Genomic DNA, 21,841 nt, shown 5'->3' with positions numbered 1-21,841 from the left:
AGCAGCTAATTAGATAACAGTTTAGTAACTGACCTATAATAAGTATTTGTCAACTTTACATTTTAGAAATTTGAGATACTTTACAACTCTTGCCATTATCCGTTGAATCAAAGGACCACCGCAGCTTCATGTTCCACACGGAGGCATTTTGTCAACGGACCCGAAAAACGAACGCGTACTCACAAGGAAGTGCGGAAAATTGGTGCGCCTTTTTCAGCTGAGTTGGCTCATATCAAAAGCTGGTGATTTGTTGTTCTTATCATTTATACAAGCTGAAATAAAAAAGGGAGTAGTAACCGGCCACAGGCGACACACGTAACACCTTTGAGAATGCCCCGGAGAAAGGTAAGACAGCTGTTTGCAGCAGACTCAGCCGTTAGGCTGCAGATCGGACACACAACAACATAACGTCACAGTTCATGTCAGCCAAACATCTAACTGTGTGGGAACACCTTCGACCGCCTGTGAGCTGAAACGCGATTCTACAAGTCGCCATTAATAAGTTGTGGGTGTGTGTGTTGAATGCGGACGTTAGCAGTGTCGCTCGACTGAGCTATGGTCCTGTGCTGTTGCTCAAAGCTACGCTAGCTAATGTTTGTTGCTGAGTTGCAGTTTATGAAGCGTCACTTCCTCGTGGTATAGTGAGAAGAGCTCTGAACATTTGGCCTTTACGAGATTTGGTCAGATTTCTACCAGCTGGCGGAGTGCATGGAGGTGCTGACCTCCGTTCGTGTCAATAACGGCCGCTTTAACTGTTGGTAAAGGAACAGGCTGTCTTTTGAGTGCGAGGATGGAAACGAAGCGTCCGCACCAAAACAACGCTGTCATTGGACAGAATCTGGACAGGCGTTGCGTTCATTGGTCCGACTCTCTCAAACCCCGCCTCCTCTTTAATGTGATTGGTCGTAAAAAAATAATTCCCAACATGAAGTCCTCAGCTTCTTGTTGTGAAGTTGTCAAACGCGCTTAACGTCGAATGTGCGCTGTGGTCCACGCTGTAGTGTAGAATTGTTTTAATTTGTATATTGTTTGTTACTGTCTTCTAGTACTATTAAAATGTAGTTTAATTTTTATTACAGTTAATAGACAAGTAGCCTTACTTATAATGTATAATTATTTTTGCACAATTGCCACATGAATTCATATTAAGCATTGTACAGTATTACTGGCACAGGGTACTCTCTTGCATAAAGTCTTATTTTAATTTGATTTGTATATGTGAGTAGCTTTAATATCATTTTGATTCATGGTGTAGCTCTTCTAATGTTGACCTTTTTTCTGTCTCTATCGCGTAACACCTACTTCACCCCCGTGTGCATCAATAAAAGGTTATCATATCATTCATTCATTCATTCATTATCCAAACCGCTTATCCTGTTCAGGGTCGCGGGGCGCTGGAGCCGATCCCAGCTGACATTGGGCGAAGGCAGGGTACACCCTGGACAGGTCGCCAGTTCATCGCAGGGCACATGTAGAGACAGACAAACATTCACGCTCACATTCACACCTACGGGCAATTTCGAGTCTCCAAATAACCTAAGCTGCATGTCTTTGGACTGTGGGAGGAAGCCGGAGAACCCGGAGGGAACCCACGCTGCAACGGGGAGAACATGCAAACTCCACACAGAAGGAGGTTATCATATCCTATTAATATATTTTCTTGGGTGGCCCTGTGTAAAATCAATGTGCCATATGTAATAATTAGAAAAATATATAAATATGATTGTAAACTAAATATGAATTGAGTAAAATACAGAAAAATATACACATTATTATTGCACCCCATTAATTCATATTAAACAATTGTGGGTTGCCTAGTCCTATAACATTACATTTTGGTTATTATTTTAGAGGGTACTCGAGTCCTCTTGCCCCACCCCCACCCTGCCGGATTTTTGTGTCTCTGGTGGGGTGAGGTAAGCATCACCCCATTCATTCCGTGTGGCCGGCAGATAGGCAGCCTGCACTTTCGACAAATTATGCAGTGACACAAGTTCATGGGACGTTTCATTAGTTCATTTGTCTTTGCCGAGTTGTTGTGCGTTTTTTTTTTTTTTTTTGGTAAATGTCTTCTAGTCCACTTAATTGACTACAAACTGGAGATTCTCGCGGAAGGTGCACTCCGGCGTTGTGGCAAATTGGGATCGGCGTTATTCGGATTGTCCCCGTGTCAATGGCGATTAGCCTTATTTTAAGCATTTATCCATCGTGGCAAGAGGGGGCTCAGAGCCGGAGGAGATGTGGAGGGGGTGACGCTCCTCCCCCAGCATGGGATCTTTGTTGAATTACCCGATGGTAAAATAAAACAAGCAAACAACAACAAACACACACAAAGCTTTGCTAACATCAGCCTCACATAATTTTGCTAACTCGTCTGATACTTATTTTTGCTGACAGTCCCGATTTTGACTTTAATCACGCTGATAGCTGATGAACGTTGTGGTTTGCAGAGGACCGCCGGCAGCAGCTCGGACGGGACGGAGGACTCGGATTTTTCTGCCGACCTCGAGCACGCGGAAGCTTCCGAGAGCGTGCACAGGCGCAGCAGCACGCGCTTGACTCGCGCTTCACTGCGCCTCAGTCGGAGCTCACAAGGTAAACGTTTCAAGTTTTTTTTAATTTTTTTTAATTTTTTTTTGTAAATAGTCCAATGTAGAAAGAACAAAAAAAATATATTAACTAATTTCATATATTCATATTTAATAAGTAAGAACAATATGAAGATAGGGATGATACATTGTGGAATAAGAGACAACAGGAGGGTCTTTTAAAGCACTGAAAGGAATTCTTAAATGCAGGTTGTAGGTTAGCATCAGTGAGCTACATGCTAACGTGTCAGCTCTATCAAAATAGTTCTTATAGCTCAGCGGTTCCCAAACTTTTTAGGCCGCGCACCCCCTTCTACATCCCGACCGGGTTCACGCACCCCCAATCCCCCACACCTGGAAAAAAAAGAAGCAACAGAGCCTATTTATAGCCGCATAGAAATCGGACCAATGAGAGAACAGTTTGCTCCCGCGTGGCGTTTGTTTACAAGATTTAGTCCGCTGTTAAATGTTGGTGTGAACACAAACCGAACAAAGGGGCAACTGCAACATTGTATCATATTAATCCCTGAATCAGAACAAAGCAAACGAACTGAAGGTGTGAAAACGCCCTGAAACACTGCAACAAAGTTTCAATAACTTTCAATTACACAAGGCGTCACTTTTAAAGAGCAATAAGGATGGCGAGGACACACGCACAGGCTCAGAGGCAGATTGCATCACATTTCATTTACAATTAACCATACATAGAATGAGACTGCAGTTGTTTTGTGCTGTTTTGTAACTCCTCCAATTCCGATATAAAAAATGTAAGGGGCTTTTGACTTGCACTGGCATGCTTGGTGTTCAGGTGGCGACGTAAATAAGAGGGCTTCAGACAGCTGTTAGCCAGAACCTCACTGCACCACGCACTTTGGCTTTGCATGAATGTTGCTGAATGAATGAAGTTAGCTGTTAGCTGTTAGCTGACGTTAGCTGCACAAGCTAGGCTAGCTAGTGTAGGTAAAAGACAGTCTGGCGGCAGGAGCTGAAGTGCATTTATTTATGCCCATTTTTATAATTCATGTAACCGAGCGTCTTGGGTTCGTGTATAAGGGCACTTATCATACAGTAATAACGAGTCGGGAGATTAGACATCTTGTATCAGCCCACGGCTACTCTCTTTATGATTGTTTTCTCCTTTGGCCAGAGGCGGGGGTTGCGCCTTCGCTACGGCAACCCTCAAGGGACATATCATCGTCAACACCAGAACGACAAACATGAGACAGTCTATTACATTCATGTTTTTATTTTGTGAAAATTATATTTAATATTAATTATTACACCATTAGACCACCAGGGGTGCGCGAGCTGTTATAGCTGATACATTATGCATGTAGTGTTGAAGTAATTGCTTGGGTCGGTTGTATTATCAAGTTCAGGTAGTTTTAATTAGTTAGTTTCGGTTTTCGCCGTGTTGACTGGCTTAGCATAGCATTCTACTATTAACATTGAATTGTGTCTAACTGCTGCACTGTAACACATTATAAACCTTACATTTTAACTTCAAAGTGTCACCCATGCAACGTGGTTGTAACTTTTTCTTAAAAGCCTAATGTAATAACACCAATATTCTCTTTCCTTGGACTTTAGAAAGTTAGAAGCATATATTTTTTTGGCCAGTTTTCCTTGTTGGTTTTAATTAAATCCATTTATTATAATCCAGTTTAGTTTTCTGCTTTTTATTTGTAGTGAATTTTTAGTGGTTATGTTCTTCATTTGATACATATTTAATCATACATATTTATTACCGAGCCAGACATTTACAGTATAATTTAATTTAAGTGTCATTTGAATGAGGGAGGATGTTTTCGTTGTGGCTGCCGGGGGGGATTTACAACGGAGGAATAAAAGGCGACACTGTTTCCTCTGCTTATTGTTACTGAGAGAAGTTGGCTACGCTGTCCTCGTCCCCGTAGAGGCTTCATAAAAAGCACAGAGGCTGTTTTTTTCACAAAAAGAAGCGTATTCAGAGGTTCAGTCTTCCTTTCTGCGGCGGGATTAATCTCTTCTTTATCATTGACGCCATTTGCAACAAGTAACTCTGTCTTACCATTTTTGCATGGAGTTAGTCCGTTACAGACTGCTCAGGTTTAAATACGTCAATCTAGAAATTACAAAACTTTTAATGCAGTTAAGTAGATCGTTTTTTGCAGTTTTTCTGATAAGTTTCCAGGTAGACAATTATAGTAGACAATTATTATTTTCATTATCATCTAATCTGCTGCTTATTTTTGCTGACATGATGAAAGCCCTAATTATCTGAAACCCAAATATACTCATTTGACTGTTATATGAGACGAAGAGTAGCAGAATCTGAATCCTGTTTATTGCCCAGTAGGTTTTCACATACAAGACATTTGATTTGGTGAATTGGTGCATAACATAAACACAGTAAGAGAAAATATAAAAAAGTTTTTTTTTTTGTTTTTTATTAATTTCAAATCTAAAGTAAAAGCAAATATATATATATATATATACAAATAAGTACAATATATCTGAATGAAAATCAAAGAGCTGTGCAGTTTATATAAGTTGTAGTAGCAAATCCTTGCAATGTAAGAGCATGAACTAGGATATTTGTGCCTTAACAATTAACTTAAATTCAATTAATCATCAAAATAGTTGTCAATTTAAAAGCCCACTGAAATTGTAGGCAACTAAAAGTAGCAATGTCATGAAGGGAAAGAAATGCATTTAAATGTAAATAAACATTAGCAGTAAGATGCATCCAGATTATATTTCTCAGTGTATTCATATTGAATCGGTATATTAATGTTGTAGTTAGTATCTAAAACCATATTGGAAATCATTAAGGGATCTCTTCTCTTGTAGATAACTGCAGCTCTCCTGCGGCCACTGGTCCAGACGAAGGCCTGGATTCATCTGCGGAGTCGGCGGCGGTGGCAGCTGCAGTGGCAGCGTCCGTCTTCTCCTCCGGGCGCAGGATCACACGCAGCCAGCAGGGGGCGACAAACACCGCGGCCAAAAAATACCCACTGCGTCAGAGCAGGTCGTCTGGCTCAGATACCGAGGCTAATGGTGAGACCGGTAGTATTTCCCGTATGTCTTAGATATTACACCTATACATGCCATTAAAGGGATGCTTTCAACCTTCTTTATTAAAAGTGGATGCCGTTTGGTGTTTTCATGAGAGTAGAAACAGAGGCACAGAAGAAGGAAGAAGAGATGAAAAGAGGGGGGGGGGGGGGGGGGGGGTGGAAGTTAGGCAGTGAAGTCAGAGAAGAGTGCGAGGGTGTAAGGGAAAGACTAATGAGTAGATGAAGGGATTGTAAAAGGAAGCTGGAAGAGAAGGGTGAATGAGGTGAAGATGAGGGGTGGAAGGAGGAAGAAGAGCGTCTTATCTGCGTGGTTCATTCATTGCCATTCAGCTAATGTCACGAGCCCCGTCTGTGATCACAGTGTGTTCCCGATTATAATGAAGACAAACGTGTCTCCGTACATATCCTGACCTTGTGTTTTCTGTCTCCGGGATAATTGAATTACCTCACGGGGAGGCCAGGATCTGTTGTCTTAACTTCACACGCTGATCTGTACCCATTAAAAGAGATGTGTCAGCGCCTTAGGTTGTTTGGTTGTTCAACTTTATCGTTTAGTGCCTTAACAGGGAGTCAAACAGCGAAACGATATTAAGAGTGACGTCATAAAACACAAACAAAGAATCGTACAGTAGCAACAGATATGCATGTAAAGCCAAAAGGCCAAGAGGGTAATGGCTCCCCCTCTTTTAGGAGAAATCCACACCATTCAGGAGCAAAACAACTATAAACTTATCATCAAGATTTCTGTGAGAATAAAAGATACTGTTGATGCTTGCAAATTCAAATCTAGAACATTTGGCAAATTAAAAACGTCACAGGTCCTAAACCGGACCCTTGTGGAACACCAGATTTAATGTTAACGGGCTAATTCCTCGATAGGTGACAAGTTGACGTAGACCATGAAGATTTTTGGATTCTCGTATAGGAGTGCTGCAGGACTGAGTCCTAAAACCCGGAAATTTGTTGGCATTTTTTTTTCCACTTCCGGTTCCCTTGTCTCGAAGTCAATGGATTGTACCTCCTTTGTGTCTTTGTTTGCTTGCCCACCTGCAGGGTTTCTGAAAGTGACTCGGTTGAAATGCGTGTGGTTTTAGGAAAGATGTTTCAGGGTGTAACATAAAATTCAAGACGTTGTTAAGCATTGGTAGAGGTTTGCAATCTCGCCTGAAAAGTCCAATATGACGAGGAAAAATAGGAGAGGAGAGGGGCTGCTATATGTCCCATTCACCTGCCAGCCTTACTGCAGCAGAAGACGGGTGTTTGGTCTTCGGCTGCAGTAACATCAGTCTGTACTATTGGATTTCTCTGCTGGCTGCCGCTGCTGGTCACATTTGCAGCCTACAGAGAAATCCCTTTAGATAGACTTGCGGTAAAAGATTGAAAAATGGTAAAACATTTGTACTCGTTGGCATTTTTTTTCCTGTTAGTGCTTCTGTTTCTGTACTGCTGTTTTACAACCCACAGTGGTTGTATTTAGTCCATCACAAAGCTCTGTTATTGAACATTCTGCGTTGTTGGTGCTGGGACAACGGTCTTGCTGGGGAAGCTGTAAACATTCTTTATCTACCTCTAACCAAGGCTTTGAAATGAGATGATTAGGGTACAGTGGGGTACAGTTTGGGGTCTTTTGAAGTAGGGTTGCATGAGGTGCTTATCCATAGTCAGTGTATTACCTACAATAGATGTGGGTTAGCACCCCCCTCCAGTTTGGAGAAACAGACAGTAGTACCAGCACAGGAGAAAAGCAATGTGCTGCTGTGGACGGTGGCAGCAGTAAAACTTATTTTAGCCACCTAAAAACATCAATATCAGTTTATGTGTTCGCAATATTTTGAATATTTCCACCGCTTTAGTTCCCCGTCAGACAGTCCTTTAGGATGGGGAACTAAAGCCGTTATTTACGCTCTCTTCAAAGTCACCAGACTCCTTTGACAAAAACAGTAATTTTACGTTGCAGAACACTGGTGTTGCTGGTCTACATCTGCCTCCATTGGTTAGTTTTTGTGTGACTTTAGTTCCTTGCTGGAAAGGGCTGTCCAACAGTAACGTGAGGCACTCAAATGAGAATACGAGATGTGTGTTCTTCCCATTTACAGTTAAAAACCACAGGTTTATGCAGAGGTCAGCGTCCTTGCAATAATTCCCTCTCGTTCCTTTTGTCCCTGATTGGCTCAGCAGACCTGAAGCAGGGGGCGGACCGAGACGAGACCCCTCCCCGGACCCCGACGGGTAACGCCCCGTCCTCGGAGTCCGACATCGACGTTTCCAGCCCCAGCAACGACCTCGTGTCGTCCAGCAACGACATTGTAGTGTCGCAAGAGGAGGACGAGAGATTGGCCAAAGAGCTGTCGCTCAAAGAGGCCGCCGCCCACGACCTCTCCCACCGGCCCAAACGGCGGCGCTTCCACGAGAGCTACAACTTCAACATGAAGTGTCCCACACCTGGGTGCAACTCATTGGGTGAGGGAACAAACACGCAACGTTTTGTTTTTTTCATTGGACCAGACGTCCCGCTCTCACACACCAACCCTTAGTACATCTCTCTCCCTTTCTCTCTCTCTCTGTCTCCCTCTTTTTCTCTCAGGTCATCTAACAGGGAGGCATGAGAGACATTTCTCCATATCGGGATGTCCTCTCTACCACAATCTCTCTGCTGATGAATGCAAGGTACACACACACACACACACACTTACGTACAAAGACATATCAACAGGGCATCCAGGGTAAGAAGTAGGTGTAGAAACCATGACGCTGAAAGCTATTTTAAAACAGAAGCTCTCACCATTTCATGTATTTTCTGTTATCGTCCCTTTTTTCCATTTTTTTGTTGTATTTCTGACATCTGTAAAACTTTTTTTTTCTGCTACTTTGGTGCTTTTATGATATTACTCATTAGTCAAACTAAGTTTCCTCTGTGGAAAATATCTCAGACATCGCACTGCGACCGAGTGTCCAGTGGACGAAACCAACAGACTTAAATCCAAGTTGTCAAGCTGCGAAGCTTCCAGGAACACGGAATTATTATTTTTTTTTTTCCCCGCTGTGGGGGTTGTTGTGAGTCGTTGGTGGCAGACACAGTGTTGATGTTTTGTTAGGGCAAGGCATCGACGCGCGACAAACAGGCCGAGGAAAGGACGTTGTCACACCGTCAGGACGAGAATAGACACTCCACAAGGAACCAGGTAACGCACACACACACACACACACACACACACACACACACACACACACACACACACACACACACACACACACATCGATATGACCAGCAAGTGCATCAGACAGGCCTAACAAACGGTGACACATGCTCACACCTAAAACAGAGAGATGCATGTACACATACATATTATTGTACGGGTAAGAGGAATTCCCGCATTACTCTATATAAGCAGTAATACCTCAGGTCTGAGATCACACTGTGATTCCTCAGAGGCAAAGTGACGAAGAGCTGCCGTTTGGTTGAGTCACAGTGAGTGTGAAGTGACGCTTCCTGGTTCTGATGTCATTCCTTAGTTCATTTGACAGGGACTGTGCTCATTGATCAACAGAGAAAAGACTAAATGAGTCTGAGTTGTTGCAGAACACTGATTTACCCGTTTCCCCTAAAACAGAATAGAACTACATGTTTTATAAAATAGCAGGACAAGTAATGGAACAGTGTAACACATGGTAGTTTGCTGCAAACTATACGTAGTAAGTCAAGAGAAAATAAAACATGCAAGGACCTCAATAACAGAGGACTGAGTAGGATTTTCTCTAAAACATCAACTGATTCAAAACATACTTTTTACCGGCTCTGAAGGCCGTTTGGTTTCTGGTCCAGAACGTAAAGAGTCAATTCATATACATTCTGTTAGCCTGTGTTTGTTTTATTTAAAGTACATTTATTACTGGACTTGTAGGGACAAATACAGTATCCAAAATAACAAATATCTCCATGTTTCATATTTTCAAGAAAAACATAACTCATAGGCAAGAGCATTAGACAATGAACCAGAAAATAATGAAATGTAAAAAATGAATAAAAAGATTGAAATGAAAAAAAATTTGTTCATAGTTTGAAGTTTATTGACATTCCTATAAACCAAAAGTTATTTAAATATAACCAGACTATTTGCCTTAATATATGGCTTATTGCATTGGTATGTTTGCTGTCTGTGCAACCGTGAGTATAGATCACCGTATCATCAGCATATTGCTAGATGTCTTCAGACATATGCATATCTTTTATATAAAGGCGACATAGAAGTGGTCCTATCACAGCTCCCTGCAGGACGCCGATAGAGTAGTTAAAAGCAATGTACTGACAATTATGAACCTTCACAGTTTTTGTTCATTTTTTCCATTATATAAAGCAGTAGTAAAATATCAATACCACTAGTATAAATAGAAATGGATCTATCTCAGGAGCACATTATTTCTGTATATATTCTCATCAGGCAGTGCGAATTCTTCCCTGTTTGAAGTGTTTGCCTCCGTGTGCTCTCAGGCCCCGTCAGACCGTCAGCTGCGCTACAAGGAGAAGGTGACGGAGCTGAGGAGGAAGAGGAATTCTAGTCTCAATAAGGAGCAGAAGGACAAGTACGTGGTAAGTGTGTGAGAACTGAAAGTGTTTAACCCTTTGATACACCTCCACATCCTAACCCATACATATTTTGAAAGTCTCTCCTCCCCCCCGACTTCCAGGACCACCGTCAGAGCCATGGAGCGAGCAGGGAGCCGCTGCTGGAGAACATCACCAGCGACTACGACCTCGAGCTGTTCAGGAAAGCGCAGGCACGTGCCTCGGAGGACCTTGTAAGAGAGAAAAGTCATCATCACCTCCCTCCCTTACTCTTTCCCGCTTCCCTTTGTTTTTTTGGTCCCCCCCCCCCCCCCTCCCTACCTTTTTCTGCATTATTCCTCTTCTTCTCTGTTTCAGTCAGCAAACCCTCTGCAGCCACAGGAGGAGTCTGAGATATTTTTGGTAGTTTGGACAATCACTTCCTGTTATTCTGTGTTTCTTTTCTTTACCTCTGCTCTGTTACTTTGTGACCCATTCAGATGAGAAGGCTTTATTATCCAGAAGGTTTTGTATGGTTCAGTTGGTTGCCTACAAACGGCATACAAATTTTCCAAATCACACAATAGATTCAGAGTTGGCGTTTTTGAAAATACACAATTCTGACCCAAATCTTATCTTCTGTTTGCCACGTCTTAAGAATCCTTGCAGTTAACGTGTAAACTTAGTAAGTTAGTTTCAGAGCTTCATTTTAAGCCTTTTCCTATTTGTTCCCCATCGAAATCTTTCTTCCTGCACCTTGTTATTGTTTTATCTGGCTGGTTGCCTCCACTGAGGTTTTCCTATGTGTGATCTTTGGTTCACCGGATCCTCTTCCCTGAATAATCGGGATCTTTTCTTCTTTCTCCTCTCTTCTCCTCTCTTCTCGTCCTCTTTGTACCTTTTCTCCCCCTGTCCCTCCTGTCCTGGCCTCTATAGGAGAAACTCCGGCTGGCCGGCCAGGTGTCGGAGGGCAGCAACATGATAAAGACCATCGTGTTTGGCCGCTACGAGCTGGACACGTGGTACCATTCCCCATACCCAGAGGAATATGCCCGCCTGGGGAGGCTCTACATGTGCGAGTTCTGCCTCAAGTACATGAAGAGCCAGACCATTCTGCGGCGGCACATGGTAAGACAGCTTTTTCTATGGGGCATCTGCAGGTCCTTTGAAATCAGAGGATGGCTGTGTCTGAAATCTGTCTCATGCTCCTTTTTTACTAACAATCCCACAATGCAATGTGTCTTGAAACCTTACTTGCAATTCCTCCTGGTCACACTGTATTGGACTCATCTACATGCTAGTTTATGCATACTGTAGTTTCTCTTCTTGGTTTTGGCAACTTTTACCAAAATTCAATTCCATTTTGCATTTATGTTGTAAAAGTCTTTAATTCAGTGTTTTAGACCTGCTGATACACTGTTTTTAGTAGTATTTTTTGGTATTGTGACAACATTAGTCTCATGTCTGGCAACCATGCATTACATATAATGTGTCCGGCTGTACTCTGAAGTTTCAATGGTCTTTTCACTGTGGAGATGATTTATCGTTAGAAAAAGGGGATAAAGAAATTGCATTCTTCTGTTTCTGTATTTTCTTGACCATTTTCTATCCTTATCCCACATTTCAATAATAAGGGTAAAAAAAACACTGCCAAATACTGCAAACTCTGCCTGGTGAGGTTTAGGGAGCGGTACTTAATCGTAGCTGAAATGTCTCTGATCGATAACCAAAAAGATTGAAGCTTCCAGTCAGTGATGTTGAAGCATCAAAGTGAAAATGGACTGTGGCACGAAATGAGCCTGGGCCTTAGTTCCAACCATAACCTTACTATCTCCACGCCGGAGGCAACTCATAATTGTATTCGTAGACCATGCAGACTCTATTTAGATAGCCTGTATAACTTTGCCCTCTTGATGCAGTTCACACCGTTTTTTATAGTTGAGTGAGAGAAGCGAAAAGAGGACTTTTTTTTACCGGAGCTGAACTTCATAGTTTGGAGCTCGGATTCCAAACAATTATATGGCCACAACACTGTTGTTTGTAGTGGACTGTGGCCATTATTGAAATGAGAATTTGAATTTCAAACATCAATTAAGAACAGTCCACTGGGATTAAAAAGATACACTATCATGGTTTAAAGGGACGCTCCACCCATATCACACATACAGGTTTATCTAAGATGAGGGCAGTTGATCAAGCAGAATATCTCTGTTTCTTTGATTCTTTTCCTAAATCCAGAATGAGCACCATGCGAAACTAAAAGTCAAATGTCTTGCTAAATTCGATATAAACGAACCGGCGCTGCTTTCTCTTATCTCTGTCGCATAAAGGCCAAGTGTGTGTGGAAGCACCCTCCAGGTGACGAGATCTACAGGAAGGGGAACATCTCTGTCTTTGAGGTGGACGGAAAGAAGAACAAGGTAAAAGAGCGCCGCCTCCCGGGAAGGCCCCGGGTATCATTAGGCCTCACGCAAGAACAGTTTTCGTATTCTTATCGTACGCTTTTCTTACTTCTTTCGTTGAGGTTTTCTTGTCCCAAGTCGGACTGACCGAGCTCTTTACAAATGCGTCAGAATTACTTGTTTCAGGGCTAACTGTTCTGCTTCATTACAACATAACACATGTAGCCATCTCAGTGGTCTTATTAGGGGACTAGAAACAATTAGAAAATATAAATACTTCTCTTTAAGGTTTGATTCTTCCTGTTTAAATTCTTCAAAGTCAAACAAGGGTTTTTCCCGCTGTCGTGAAAGGCAACCCGTCTGGATCACTTGTGAATTTCATTCATACTTAAAAGATGAGAACACTTCTGAATGCAGCAGGTTCTCCTAAATCACTGGAAGGCTCTTTGACACCTAGCCTGTCTCCTTTACTGTGGACAAGTATCAACAGTGTGAGCATTAAGGGAAGGTGACGCTACCTTCAAGTCCCTTTTGTTTGATTAGTAGTGTGCATGTAAAAAAAAAAAAAAAAAGACACTTCTGCTTGGTTTTTTGCAGTTTCTCTTTAGTTTTGAGTACGACCTGTCTCTGGACCTTCTGACCTATTGTTGTGCCTGAATGTAATACTCCCACACCTAATGATCTGTCTGCGTGAGATTAGCCAGCCGTGTTCCCTGTAAACTTTGATAAATGGCACTGCTCTCGCTCACAGATCTACTGCCAGAACTTGTGTCTGCTGGCGAAGCTCTTCCTGGACCACAAGACTCTGTATTACGATGTAGAACCGTTCCTCTTCTATGTCATGACTGAAGCTGACAACACAGGGTGCCATCTAGTCGGATACTTCTCCAAGGTAACTTGGGAGACATGGATTACTTTTACAACACAAATGTCCAGTGTTTACCAGAGAAAAGAAACTAGCTCCAGTGAATATGTACAGCCAAAATGAGATCGGTAAAAGCAAAGATCAGATCAGATTTTTCCCATTTCAGCCAAACCGTCGTGTTTACGGATGTATTCTCCCTCTGCAGGAGAAGAACTCTTTCCTCAACTACAACGTATCCTGCATCCTCACCATGCCGCAGTACATGAGGCAGGGCTACGGCAAGATGCTCATAGACTTCAGTGAGTGCACACGCCCAGTGTGTGTATTCCTCTTTGCGTGTTCTTGCGTGTGTGTTTTTGCCTCATAAACTTTAAACACAGGCCAAGGGATTCTGCACAGCACAATAACACCAGATATAGGAGGCTGTCTGGAACTTTCCCTTCTGAGGATACCGGAGCACACTCTTGTTTTTTGGCTATTACAGGCATTAGTTCATCTACTGTATTTTTTCTGTATCCTTATTACATTTCAGTGGGAGATAGGAATGCTTGAGGAGGAGTGTTGCCAACAAAAAATGCTCTTTCTAATCTCCCCTTTTAAGGTTACCTGTTGTCCAAAGTGGAGGAGAAGGTGGGCTCACCTGAGCGCCCCCTGTCTGACCTGGGCCTCATCAGCTACCGGAGTTACTGGAAGGAGGTGCTGCTGCGCTATCTAAACAACTTTCAGGGCAAAGAGATCTCCATCAAAGGTCAGAGCTGGACCGCACTCTCCGAAGTTCTGGCAAGAGATAGGGAAAAACCCTAGGGGAGAGGAAAGATGGGCAGTGGGGATTTAAGACTGTGTGTGTTATTATGTGCACGCATGCATTCATGCGTGTCGTCTTTAGTGAATGGACCAGAGAACACTGGCCACTCCAAGTCAGCGTTCAGGTGATAAATGAAGGCAGATGCACCCAAGACTTAAACTCGAACAAAACTGGGTCATCCTTTCTCCTGGTTGTATCAGGTGAATTGCATGTATTTGCCCCGAGTGAGAAAATGGCTAAATGTGATTGAAAATAGTAAGAACGACAATTTTGAAGGCGCTGCTCGAGATTGAAAGCCTTATGCAATATAATTTATGCTGTAATGGCCGTGGGGTCAACATTTGGGATTATAATGGGTTTCGATGGGGACGTTTTGTCTGTATTTTGGCAACACGGTTTATTATAGGAGCTTCAGGTTGAAGTTCCAAAATCCCAACTCACAAACTTGCCAAAATGTATTCCAAATGTATTCACACAGACAAAATGATCGTAAAATTGAAAAGACAAAAAATGTCCCTAGTGAGGCACGACGGTCAATGTCCGTATGCTAACCTGCTCCCAATTACAGCTGTGATGTCAGCAGGTATAATGCTCATCAACTTAGTTTAGCATGATAGCATGCTAACATTTGCACGAAACACAAAGTACAGCTGAGGCTGATGGGAATGTCTTTAGTGTTGGAGATTTGACCCGATGATGGTGCTGGATGAAGCGCCAAAGTTATGACAATTCATAAGTCATTAGGGATGTTGAGCATTTAGTTAAGTCTTCAATGGTCATAGACTCGATATCATTTATTTATTTTTCATTTTTAAATAATTCCAGTTGACAATTCCAGCTGACTAAGACACAATATTGCATTTAGTTTTAGATGAGTTACTGTTCAGAAATAACTGATTCACAGTTATTCAAACATCATTTTGTCACGCTTACTGGAGGTAGCAAAAGCATCAAATAATAGCCTCCAGGGTCAGACGGCAACCACGACAGTGTGACAAAGCAGCGAATAGTTCAGTGCTAACACTCTGTTCCCTCTTTGTGTCCTCTTTTTCACTAATTCCTGCATGCCATTTTGCCTTTAGGAAGATCTTTTCAACTCGTACAGAGTAGCACAAATAACTCCTCTCAGTCATTTGCAGTCGACATTCAAAACGCTCTGTGCTGCCATGATGCGACCGCTCTGCCTCCGCCACTCTCCGCCATGTCTGTAGAGATTAGCGTACATTGTACAAAGTGGGTTTTGTCATCATTCTGGAGCCTTCTGATCAGTTCTAACTATACCGCTGTGTTTGCAGCTCTGGATGTGGTCATACTTTAGCTAAAGTTGTATAATGTTGAGTATTGTTTCAGTCAGCTCAAGCCTCAATGATACAAATAAAAGTCTCCCTGTGATCTCTGATTGTCCGGCGATGTATTAAACAAACAAGACATTACATCGTCATTAGTGAGCTTTGGAGGTGCTGGTGGGTGTTACTTTTGGACCAAAACTAGCTAGCTGTTTCCTGTCTTTATCCTAAGCTAAGCTAACCAGCTGCTGGCAGAAACAAGCCAGCTGTTTCCTGTCTTTATCCTAAGCTAAGCTAACCAGCTGCTGACTGTAGCCGTACATTTACTTTCAGACATGAGAGTGGTTTCAATCAGCTAACCACCTGCTGGATGAAATAAGCTAGCTGTATCTTAAGCTAAGCTAACCACCTGCTGGCAGAAACAAACTAGCTGTTTCCCGTCATTATTCTAAGCTAAGCTAACCAGCTGCTGGCAGAAACAAGCTAGCTGTTTCCCGTCTTTATCCTAAGCTAAGCTAACCAGCTGCTGGCAGAAACAAGCTAGCTGTTTCCAGTCTTTATCCTAAGCTAAGCTAACCAGCTGCTGGCAGAAACAAGCTAGCTGTTTCCAGTCTTTATCCTAAGCTAAGCTAACCAGCTGATGGCAGAAACAAGCTAGCTGTTTCCAGTCTTTATCCTAAGCTAAGCTAACCAGCTGCTGGCTGTAGCTGTACATTTACTGCCAGACATGAGAGTGGTTTCAATCATCTCATTTAACTCTGGGCAAGAAAGCAAAAAAAACAACATATTTCTTAAATATTTCTTCAACATCATTACTGTGAGCATTTTAGCATACTGGTTTCAGCATTTAGCTCAAAGCACTGCTGTGTACTGCCTCATAGAGACGCTAGCATGGCTGAAGATTTAAGTCTTCTTAATTAGGCAGTCCGGATCCCATCACTCTGACCTCCTCTTGTCCCACTCTTGTGTTCACAGAGATCAGTCAGGAGACGGCGGTGAACCCAGTGGATATTGTCAGCACGCTGCAATCCCTCCAGATGCTCAAATACTGGAAGGGAAAGCACCTGGTTTTAAAGAGACAGGTAGGGAATCTCTACTTTGACCATCTGGTAGCTGATTGGTTATCATTTAAGTTTCAAAGCCTCATTACTTGGGTACCGAAGACGAGCACATTTCAGCTTCATCCCATAGCTGTACATTAGCGCAGCCGACTAAGGGGCATTTTCTCTCTCTGCAGGACCTTATCGACGACTGGAAGTCCAAGGAGACCAAACGCGGCAATGGCAAGACCATTGACCCCAAAGCCTTAAAATGGACACCGCCTAAAGGGACGTAGAGGAGCTTCCTTTCACACTACAAACCCAGAAACACACGCATATACACACAGACAGATCCTCCAGCGCACACTGGCATGCTCACAGACCCTGAGCCTAAACCCTTCCCACACACTCTTGTACAAAACCCTCTTCAACAGCTACAGCGCAGTCAGCCACTTGTTGTGTCCGCCATTAACTCTGGGTTCAGCAGTCACTGTCATGGAGATGGAACATGAGAACACCGATACGATGCCTGTCCAGAGTATGTGTTTGGACATTACACAAAAATAGAAGAAAAGGAGTCATCGGGGACGGCTTCTTTTGTAATAAACACTTAAAAGTGAACAAAAAACAAACATGCATATCATTAATGTTCAATTAATGGTTGTGTTTAGAAGCAAATGAAACAAAAGTAATATTGCAGCTTCAGATGTCCCTAAATATTTAGTTAAGCTAATACGAGCAATAAGCAATATGTTACACTACAGCCTGTTTATGTTTAGGTCATACATGTAAACAACCGTATGCCACTGGCAATTACTAACTTAAATAGCATTAATATATTAGATGGCGCTTTTTAAATATTTTGCTAATTTAAATAGAATTTTAATCATTTCAGAAATTGTTGATTTACAATTTATTAATGTGATTATTCATTTAATAATATATTTTTTTACGTATTAAATATTGACCACTTAGGGGTTCCATAGAAGAGAATCAGCTATTCACGCTTTCTTTATATATTATATTATTATATATATATATATATATATATATATATATTTTCGGTTTTAGGGTCCAACGATCAGTGTGACTAAATTACAAAATAATGAGCTAAGCAGCGGTAGATGACGTCTGTCTACAATCTAGTAAGATTGCCGCTGATGTCTCCTCGACCTCATTTGTTGTCTGAAAAGTGAAAGTAATTGTGCGTTGTTAGTGCACCTCCTCCCAGACACTTGATTAGCGCCGAGCACCAGGCACACCTTCTAACCCAATCTGCGGCAGCTGGTATTGAACCAGTGCTGCTTTTCATTCTGTTGTCGAGGTGCTTGACACAACGCAGGTCTGCAGCACGTTGACTCATGCGAGGCATTTCGGCCGACACAGACCAGCTGGCTGTGATTAAACAGGGCAAGGCCTGGGCCAAAAAAATAAACAAATGAATGAAGTTTGTAGGAATAAGAGCCCCGGCATTGATTTACCGCTCGGGTCACATGGCTAAACAGAGAGATCCCAAACAGAGTTCTTTGAGGATTGGAAAACAAAATTGGAACAGGGCTAAAACATGTGGAAGCCCAGACAGGAAGTGAGGGAAAAAATAATTCTGGTGATCAATTTTTTAAGGCTGATCCAAATAGGTGAGAACAAAATTAAGTTGAGCCTTTTCTATATTTCTTTGTTTGTTTTTTTGTCTGTGGGGAAAAAAAGTTTTTCCAGGATCATTTTTCTGAGTTGCTTGTTTTTCAAAAGTGAAAACAGAAAAGTTTTTCCATCCATCCATCCATTATCCAAACCGCTTATCCTGTTGAGGGTCGCGGGGCGCTGGAGCCGATCCCAGCTAACATTGGGCGAAGGCAGGGTACACCCTGGACAGGTCGCCAGTTCATCGCAGGGCACATATAGAGACAGACAAACATTCATGCCCACATTCACACCTACGGGCAATTTCGAGTCTCCAAATAACCTAAGCTGCATGTCTTTGGACTGTGGGAGGAAGCCGGAGAACCCGGAGGGAACCCACGCTGCAACGGGGAGAACGTGCAAACTCCACACAGAAGGACCACCCGGGATCGGGGGTCGAACCCGGGTCCCTCTTGCTGTGAGGTGACAGTGCTAGCCACTACACCACCGTGCAGCCCCCGATAAGCCCCGATAAGACAGAAAAGTTTTTGCCTTAGAGAAATTAAAACTCAACTAGAAGATCCTGTTCTTAAGACATGAACACAGGAGGGAAAAACTATTCAGATCAGACTAAGAAACTGTACCACCAGATTTATTTTTTCTCACTTACCTCTCAGAGCTTCCCTAACATGAGTATCTTCCATTTACTATTGTCATTTAACATATACTTTATCGTTTGAATGATTGGGTATCAGCTGCAGAGTGATGTTACTTTACATCATGCATCAATATAACATATACATATATATATATATATATATATATTGTGTATATATAGATATACAATATAAGTCTTTTTATCCACTCAGCTGTTCTCTTTTACGGATTCTCTCTTTGTTTAAGAAATGTTGCCAGACAGGCCAGAGTGTTTAGACATTTTTCTGACTCTTACCAGTGACTGTTTGAACTCGGAGCTAATCAATAACTCGGCATCTCTCTCATGCTACAAACACACACATCGTGTCCAGTATTTAACCCATCGCACCAGTCAGGAAGCTATAGCTGCCATTTGCCGTGTTCGGACCTTGTTATGTCACCAGGAGGGGACCGACCTGTCTTCCCTTCTTCTCTTTTAACCTGTTATCTTAGTGACGGTGTTGTCTCACGATGTCTCCAGTCAGACCGTGAACAGTAAAGGTACATGGGGGACCTCAGCCGTCCTCCGTGTGGGAGCTAAACACGTCGCCGTCCTTTCTGTGTCCTTCGTGGTGGTTGCGTTAAAGTTCTCAATTATATTTTATACTTTTTCTACCTCTAAGGTTTACCACTGTATAAAAGCTACAACGGCCCATTTCAAGCTTGTTTTTTTTTCTGTGTTTACATGTGAAACTATATACAGTAGCTGTGTTCAGCCAGCAAGGTTTTTTTTTTTTTACTAGATAAAAAAGAGTAAAGTATGCTATTTATATTCTTAAAAAATATGTTAACTGCGTATCACGTAAAAGACAGTCTGGTAGAGGATTGCTACTCTATAGAGCCGTCTGCCTTGTGAATATGAATATTTATCTCAAAATTTTATGTAGGTTTGAAATGTGTCTAGAAACTCTTAAAAAGGTAAAGGGGGAAGAATCCAAGCCCCCCTTAGTAGTGACATGCTATTGAATCGAAACACGTCTCTTTTGGACATTGCCACTACTCTTTCCAACAAAATTGCAATTAAGAAAATACAACAATCTTTTTGTGTGAGACCATTTAGCGTAGTCTGCAGCATTTTATTATTATTATTATATTTTAGGTCTTTACAGCAAACTGTGTGCGATTGAAAACATTGCTTTTTATTGAGAATCTTTGTATTTCTTGATTTAGATCAACCTGTTAATTTTGCAACCAGTTTGTAAGAATCTTTGACATTTTGGGAAAGAATTGACACCAATCTGTGTGCTAAATGTAAAAGAAGCTGCAGCCAGTTAGCTTAGCAGAAAGACTAAAAACAGGGGGATTGCTAAACTAACTGGCGATTGGCCCTAGTTAGCTTAGCATAATTAACCAATATAGAGTGGAATCAATCTTCTCATATTTTGCAACAAATTTTTTAAATGTGGAACTATTCCTTTAAACATTGTGCATGAGCCTAGACAGCAGTAGGCTGTGAAATCGGAGGTGTGTGGCCAACAATGTCCGATTGAATTATCTTTTCTTTTTCTTTTTTGTCTCTTTTGTGTTACAATTTTCACATGTGGAGGAATCTTCCCTTTAACAGCCTAGAGTTACATTTGCCGTTCTTCTTTCACGGTATAAGAAATGTTGCCTTTAAATTCTATAAGGTTGGAAATGTATTTCTGTGTGTCTTGTTTTCTTCTTTTTTTTATTGTGATGTTTTACTTTCTACCGTCTGTGGATTTATTCATCTATGATTATTTTCTCTCATTCTGTGGTTGCTTTCCGGTCTTCATCCGGGCCCTCGCATGGGGGGGGGGGGGTTCTGGTTTCACGTCACCGACTGGAAGACTTATAAATCCATGCAAACAGGCCACACGTGCTTCAAAGGACGACATTCATCCACTTTAGCACCTGTTCTCAACTAAACCTCTCTGAGATGGGCTACTGGATTTAGTCTCGACTGTAGGGAGTGGGTTGTCCCGCCAAATCTTAAGTGCATTTACAGCAAAGTGCACTTTCACAGGAAGAAAAATCCATCCTAAAACACATACATATTGATGAACCATGCATGACTGGGCCAATTTTGTTCTTGACTGTACTTTTTGCTTTTGTGAAGCTGCTGTATTACCTGCGTAGGTATGACTGGGCTGCCGTTTTGTTCCGATATTCAACATACAATCCATCGTAAGCAGAGAGCATATTTTCTATTCTTGCAGTAGCAGAAAAGGGACCTGAATGTATTTTTTGTTTTTATTGGAAAAGGCTCAATAAACCATGAATTAGATCACTACAAGATCACAAATCGATCATATGTATTCGTGTGAAACTTCCCTTTAAGCTGAGGCTTTTTTTTTGTCTGTCTGTCTGTCTTTTCATCCTGATGTTTTGCCGTTTTTTCTTTCTCTGAGCCAGTGGCAGCTATAGAAGTGCGGCTTCAGAGCACCTTGCTGGTGACATCGGGTCACAGTTACGTAGAGAAACACAGAGGCATTGCATCACCTTCCGTAGGCCACCAGCACCGCGGCACTTGAACGCACCCCCGCTGCCTACTTAAACTGCGCGCTGGAAGCAGCGGCGCACAAAAGTAGCGTGGCATCGATATGTAGCTCGGTTGTGCTTCTGTACTCGCTTCTCCGCCTTCGCTCCTCTTCAATAAATGCAAATGGTGAAACAAAGGCGCAAGCTGCTCGTGTGTGTTGCTTGTGTGTGTGTGTGTGGGCTGTTTCCCCTGGCAACAGTATAAGGGGGTAAGGTTTGGGCAAATTAACGCATTAAGATTTTTATTCATATTTACCCCAAATTACATTTTTTGATATTGTCTACATAACTGTAGGGCCAATACTTTATAACAGCTGTCATGGACACACGGGTCTTTATCATGACCAGGTGTGCATGAACTATAATGGGGCCATGACGCATCATCTCTGGAGGTGGCTGCTTCAGTTAAAGGCATTGTGGGTATACATGATTGTA

At 42.2% G+C, this 21,841-nt stretch overlaps 1 protein-coding gene across 6 annotated transcripts; it reads left to right on the top strand.

Annotated features, from left to right (window-relative positions):
• Positions 1-148: 148 nt before the first annotated feature.
• On the top strand, positions 149-21,174 carry LOC142940264 (histone acetyltransferase KAT7-like). 6 transcript variants are annotated; one of them, XM_076083065.1, is made up of 16 exons: positions 149-345; positions 2,451-2,595; positions 5,421-5,627; positions 7,823-8,107; positions 8,232-8,314; positions 8,743-8,829; positions 10,137-10,235; positions 10,334-10,423; positions 10,569-10,613; positions 11,127-11,318; positions 12,521-12,610; positions 13,344-13,484; positions 13,663-13,756; positions 14,059-14,205; positions 16,524-16,630; positions 16,786-21,174. In XM_076083065.1, the coding sequence occupies exons 1-16, from the start codon at positions 331-333 to the stop codon at positions 16,882-16,884; spliced, it is 1,926 nt and encodes a 641-aa protein (XP_075939180.1). In that variant the 5' UTR covers positions 149-330; the 3' UTR covers positions 16,885-21,174. The 6 variants fall into 6 exon arrangements, with proteins under 6 accessions (XP_075939180.1, XP_075939184.1, XP_075939181.1 ...); XM_076083063.1 differs by having other exon boundaries at positions 151-345; positions 10,334-10,444; XM_076083064.1 differs by having other exon boundaries at positions 152-345; positions 7,826-8,107; positions 10,334-10,444.
• The last annotated feature ends 667 nt before the right edge of the window (positions 21,175-21,841 follow it).

This window comes from Anarhichas minor, unplaced genomic scaffold (genome assembly GCF_050575085.1).
Source record: "Anarhichas minor isolate MPS153535 unplaced genomic scaffold, ASM5057508v1 ptg000007l, whole genome shotgun sequence".
In the NCBI taxonomy this organism is placed as follows: domain Eukaryota; kingdom Metazoa; phylum Chordata; class Actinopteri; order Perciformes; family Anarhichadidae; genus Anarhichas; species Anarhichas minor.
The sequence above is the reverse complement of the archived record's forward strand: the minus strand, read 5'-3'. Positions and strand labels throughout refer to the sequence as shown.